The sequence below is a fragment of the Priapulus caudatus genome, unplaced genomic scaffold, assembly GCF_000485595.1.
Source record: "Priapulus caudatus unplaced genomic scaffold, Priapulus_caudatus-5.0.1 Scaffold1286, whole genome shotgun sequence".
NCBI classification, from domain to species: Eukaryota; Metazoa; Priapulida; class Priapulimorpha; order Priapulimorphida; family Priapulidae; genus Priapulus; species Priapulus caudatus.
The window spans coordinates 66,262-72,628 of NW_014578347.1; the positions used below are offsets into that span (position 1 = coordinate 66,262).

A 6,367-nucleotide genomic window follows, 5' to 3' on the forward strand; every position below is an offset into this window, starting at 1 on the left:
CGAGATTGAATTCCGCAATCGAGATTGAATTCCGCAATCGAGATTGAATTCCGCAATCGAGATTGAATTCCACAATCGATATTGATTCGCAATCGAGATTGAATTCCACAATCGAGACTTGAATTCCCGCAATCGAGATTGAATTCCGTAATCGAGATTGAATTCCGCAATCGAGATTGGAATTCCGTAATTGAGATTGAATTCCGCAATCGAGATGAAATTCCGCAATCGAGATTGAATTCGCAATCGAGAGTTGAATTCCGCAATCGAGATTGAATTCCACAATCGAAATTGAATTCTGCCAATCGAAGAATGAATCTCACGCAATCGATAATTGAATTCCGCAATCGCGAGATTTGAAACTCCGCAATCGAGATTGAATTTCACAATCGCATGCCACCTATGGCCGATCCTCTCCTCGCTTCCGCCATTATTCGTGACCTCTGACCCCGTCAAACTACGCACTACTAGCGTAACCACGACTACTATCCGTCCGAAACCGTTTCTCTCAGCAACGCGCGTGCTACGACCGCCGCCACGACGACTTCTCCATGACCTCTGATCCTGTTAAACTACGCTCAGGTAGCGAAACCATAAAGCCTCAAGTTTTCTGCTTATAAATGTGAAATTCTGCTTTCTTCTGCTTTACAAATCTCAAATTCTGCTTTCTTCTGCTTTCTAAATTTCGGCCATTCTAAATTCACAAAAGCTTAGAAAGCCTTAATTTTTTTATTTGTATGCAAGAGATGAAAAACGCGTTTGACGCGTTGAATGCGAGCGATCAGCCAGGTGCATGGATCACGGAGCGAAATACGCTGCCGTGAGACGTGCGCCCACCCGACCCCCGCGCACACCGCGCCGACCCGGCACCGTATTTATCGCATCCCAGCGGCCAGCGTAGAAAATCGCCACAGCCATACTAGGCTCCTAGCCGTTAATTTTTACAACTTTCTTCAAGACTGAGTTTTCCGCTTTTCCTCCCCGTTCCGCGATTTACTGCGGGACTACGATACCTCAGCGCTCTGGCCGTCCGACAACCGATTCTCTCAACCCGCATACTATACCAACCGCCCGGTCAAACTACGCTCAGCTATAAAAACCGATTCTGACGCTCATACGACACCCGCCGCGGCAGAGACGGTGGCGCCACCTCACCCGATGTATTCTTCGTCCTCGAAGAACTGCGGGCAAAGGGAACCTTGTTGTTGCCGCGTCGTCTTGGCGCGTTCTTCAGCATCGTGTTCCGCGCATCCTTGTGTCTCCGCGGCCGTGATATCAATGTTCTCTGTACGGTATACTGTAGCTGTCCAGTGTCAGCAGCACCTTCTGCTGGTGACCTTTGATCTGCGCAAAACAAGAGAACGTGTTAGGTGTGGTGAAAACAATGGAACACCTAAAGAGAAGTGCCTGCGCAAAACAAAGAGAGAAGGTGCTACTATGCGCCAATCAAGAGAAGGTCCTACAGAACGCCTCCTGTTAAGACGCGTGAAATAAAAGAACGTTGCACGGACGAAACGCGAGAACATCGTTCGTGCTGTAGAGTGTGATCCAAAAATAATATACAACTTGTGTAACCCTAGAGGTCTTGTAAGGAAGTGCAGTGGATATATATAACCTGTATATATATAAGCTACTACATGGAAGAACAGTGGATATTACAAACCTATAATGACTTACTAGGGGGTAGAACAGTGGATATACAACCTATATAACCTAGTACAGTGAAGTACTAGTACCAGGGAAATAAATAATGATTACCGAAAAAAAATATTTTTAATTAAAATTTAATTGTAAACATTGATGAAATGACTCTTTATTTTATTTTTGTGTGTAACATACTACAGGGAAGTACAGTAGATATACGACCTGTGTAACCTTCTACAGGGAAGTACAGTAGATGTACGACCTGTGTAACCTTCTACAGCGAAGACAGTGGATATACGACCTGTGTAACCTTCTAACAGGGAAGTACAGTAGATGTAGAACATTTATAACCTACAGTAGGACAAGGAAGTAGTGGATATATACGCCCTGTATAATCTATAACAAGGAAGTAGTATCTGTAACAAGTAGAGTGTAGACCTGCCATGTGTAAAATTGCTATATATACCTTTAAAGATTTGCCACGGCATGAAATTGTAGACATATACCCTGTAGAGTCCAGTTAAAGTGATTACGTCACAGTACAATAGTAAAAGTAAAAAAAACATGTCCACTTTATCACGCATATATGTAAGTGTTCTGTTCACTTTTTATGATTAAATTGCTGCATTAAACTTCCTATGTTGCTATTCCGTTCAATGTGAACAAACACTCGTGACTCATACATAGCCCATAGCAAGCATTTAAATGTCGGGATCATATATAATATCAAATCGCCCAGATTTTTTGGGATTTTAACTAATTGAGAAACAATCTTATCGCGGTAACAATTTGAGGATACATTTAGTCCCGTTAGTACTTACTTTTCATGTAAAAAATTGGCAACAAAAATCTTACAAATAATGAAATATACACCATAGAAAATTCGAGACGAGCCTATTTAAAGGCTAGCAGTGTGGAAATATACTATTTAGTGTGGACAAGAGTAGCACATTAACTATATCGCTGTGAAGTGTTGACCGGGGCCAGAACACTGTAGAGTGTAACAGTTAGGGCTGCCCATTGACACACACATAGAGATTGGCTCAGAGGTAGAATAGTAGCTAGACACATCCTATAGAGTATAGAGTAGGAGTAAAACGAGAGCTATACACCCAGGACCCTGCAGAGGGCTAGATTAGAGGGTGGAACTGTGGGCACACGTTCTCTGCACTGCGTTTCGCTCCGCCGCGCACGCACGCATGCAGCGCACGCACACACACACCCCAGCGACCTTCACGTTGGGTTTTACAGCCTGTCCCACCCTCTGTGCCCATCGTAGCCGACCATGCATCACAAACCCGTACAATCACATAATGGGCGTTCCTCCTCAGGTCAGTCGACCTACCACTGCTACTACTGTGGTGACTGCTGAGGGACGGAGTGTTTGTACCTGCACTGCAGGAGCAGTCGAGCGTGGGATGAGCAGAGATCGCATGATAAGCCGTGAGAAGAAAGAGAGAAGAGATGAGGAGGGCGAGAGAGAGAGAGAGAGCGGAGAGGGCGAGAGAGAGAGAGGAGAGAGACAAGGAAGGAAGGGAAGGGAAGAGGAGGCAGAGGAGAGGGAGGAAGAGGAAGAGGAAGAGAAGAAGAAGCAAGGAGAGAGAGAAAGAGTCAGAAAGAAAGCGCCGAGGAGAGAACGAGAAGAGAGAGATAGAGGACAGCAGAGAGAGAGAGAGAGAGAGAGAGAGAGCGAGAGAGAGAGAGAGAGAGAGAGAGAGAGAGAGCCGAGGAAGATTGGTCATCAGCTGGAAAATTTATGCGAACTGGTTCGACAGGCTTTGCCGCATAATGGCACGCCTCGCCTCGTGCGTGAATCTGCATAACCTACACGTAGTAAGGTGGGCATCCAGTGGAAAATTTATACGAAACTCAACAAAACACTTCCGACAAACTCTCACACGCGCACAAAGGAATACTACGCAGCGTGCGTAAAATCGCGGAAGAGAGCGGGCAACGATCGGAAAATTTATACAAAACACGACAAAACGTTTCAACAAACTGGGCCGCATAAAGGAACATTTACGTGGCGTGAACGAAAGTTACATACCACACACACGAACGCACGTGAAAACTAATGCAGGCAAGAATCGCATATAGTGGGGAATTTCTTTGAAAAAGTTTACGATGGTTTTTAGAAAGTCACGAGAATATTCTTTGTATTAATTAGGGAATGGTCAAGCTTTCGGCTATCAGATAATCTTCTCATTTTCAGCTTTCCTTTATGCTTCAGATGATCGAGGAACACAAAGAATTTGTTGTTTGGTCAGAGGAGACAGTAAGTGTCATCTAATCCATATAATCAGTTGTTTCATCACTGTGTATAACATCTTTCTACATAATCCAAGTTAAAATCCAAGGTAAATAAGTAACCGGTCAGTGGCCAAATATAAAACTCATTTTGTACAACCACAAATACTAACCTGGGCTGTTCTACATGCACTGTGTGATCAACCCGCTGCCCAGTTTCCGGTCGCAGTAGGCCTAGTTTAGTTTAGCTCATAGGGTCTATGTCCCCCAGGGTACTGCCGGAACATACCCTGGTCACTATTTGATATGGTTAGGGTTAGGATTAGGGTTAGGGTTCGGGTTAGGGTTAGGGAGTAGGCGTAGGCGACTCCCTAGACTCGTTAGCGGAGTAGGCGAGGTACGGTCCAGCATATTAGATAGTACCAGGGTACGTTCCGGCAGTACCCTCGGAGACATAGACCCTCTCAGCCCCAGTTTCTGGTCGCAGTAGGCCTAGACTTAGTTTAGGCTATATCTATACAGTTACACAGCAGTAGCTATTTTGGTCACAGCTGGTGTAGTGGCAAGCAGCCGAGCTTTTGTGTGGCTCACATACGTTACATGTATGCGCAACACACCAACTATTAATATTATGGCAACTTTCAGTCGAAAATCATTGATAAGAGAGGTTGTCCTATAAAACATTGAACGTTTACAACGTTTTGAACGTTACATTTACGTAAATATTATTATTAATTTAAGCCTGTAACTATTGTCTTGATCGTTATTCTAGACCTTGAAGTGTACTAAATTAACGTAAAATCTCACTACAAAGCCATTCACACGAGATCGGTCATAAACAGAAGTAGTTGTATAAATGTACATGTAGGTACATGTACAAAAGTACATGCACAAATGCCTCAGCAAACCCCACCCACACAGCTTTCACTGTCGACAATACTGTAAACACTCACAATTGTGTTGCCAGAAGAACCTGACGTATATACTTTTAGCACCATCTTGACCTCAAATTATGATTGATACTTATTCACAAATCAATGATCTCTTGAAATAACTATCAAGCAGCCTCCCTTTTGCAAGGATGGAAGAATAAGATGAAGATAGAATGACGAAGGAACAACTCTCGATCAGATGCTGATCGTGTTGGCGTCACTACGTCACGAAGCACCGTAAACCATGACGTAGTACGCAATCCTTGTTGATAGGGAACGGTAAACAAAAACCGTGTTGTCTTTGGAATCGGATAAATAAATGAAGATTTGGCTGTGATCGGACCTTTCAAGATGTGATTCGGTAGTGGAGTGGTATTTTAGAAAGTATAAGGATCCAGACGACAGCAATGAGTTGGTATGTCAGCGCCGTTTTACGAAATTATCAATGAAAGACGCGACGCACCATGCAATGCCAAGGCAATGAGTCGTTGCCGTGCACGTCATGCATGTCGCCACCCTCGTGGTGGCTTTTATTCCTTGCATAACAGATCGTAAATATAGTGGTTTTACTAAAATTCTGGCACGTCGGATCACTCTCACATCTTCACATCACGCCAGCACCAACACGGATTATTTCTAATTGAATATCGTCGCCGGTTCTGTGATTAGTTCTGACTGAGCGAGTCGTGAATGATTTTTATTGCGAGGTACCGCCACCGGTAATGCGTGCCGTCTTCGCTTGCGTATCGTGTTACTGACGCGATCAATACTGCACGTACTGACACTCAAACTGCATGAATACCACACCATAAGGCATCCAGGGGCTCTGCGCCATAACGAGAAACGAACAACTACTAATAACGAGACTTAATATCGGCAATCCGTCGCCGCGTAAGCGAGGATCCGCGACGGCAGATCTTCTCGCAGCTGCGCTCGCGCTAATACTAACATCGGCGGACGAAGACGGTTTTACGACGCGGGGGGTGCACGGACGATGCGGGTGCTACCGTGTGACCATGGCGACGATAAAGGAATACGCACTCGTAAAACTCTCTCACGCTCTCTCCTTTTATCTCTCTCTCTCGCTTCTCCCCCCCCCTCTCTCGCTCTCTTCCTCTATCTCGATGACTGTAACAGTGGATCACGACTGTTGTCCGTAGTTTCAAAGTGTCTGTAGTCGAAAAGTCTAGAGGGAGGATGTCGGAGCGCGCGAGCGACGATGAGTATTACTCGGACTCCTTCTCGACGGAAAACGAATCGGAGCCGGTCGCGCCGTCGGCCCGGGGACGCCGGAAGGAGGGCAAAGGTCGGAGGTCGACGGGACGGAAGTCTGCTGGGTCGACAGGTATGAGATATGATAAGGGGGGAGGGGGAGGTGGAGAAGGGATCCTCATTTCGCAAACGTTATTTTTTTCAATGCTTTTTTTTTGTCGTATTTGTCAGCCTTTTCATAATTTTCATCAGTCTTTCTACGATTTTTATCATTTTTCTTGATGTTATTCGTTTTTAATGCTGTCTTTGATCATAGCAGCTTGGATTAATTC

The 6,367-nt window shown here is 44.9% G+C and overlaps 1 protein-coding gene across 1 annotated transcript in view; it reads right to left on the reverse strand.

Annotated features, from left to right (window-relative positions):
- Positions 1–5,053, reverse strand: part of LOC106816104 (SH3 domain-binding glutamic acid-rich protein homolog) — an 11,394-nt gene extending 6,341 nt beyond the window's left edge. The window contains exon 1 of the mRNA XM_014820659.1: positions 4,845–5,053. Within this exon, the coding sequence (XP_014676145.1) occupies positions 4,845–4,889 (45 nt within the window). The 5' untranslated portion in view covers positions 4,890–5,053. The remainder of the gene's footprint in view (positions 1–4,844) is intronic.
- Between the last annotated feature and the right edge of the window lie 1,314 nt (positions 5,054–6,367).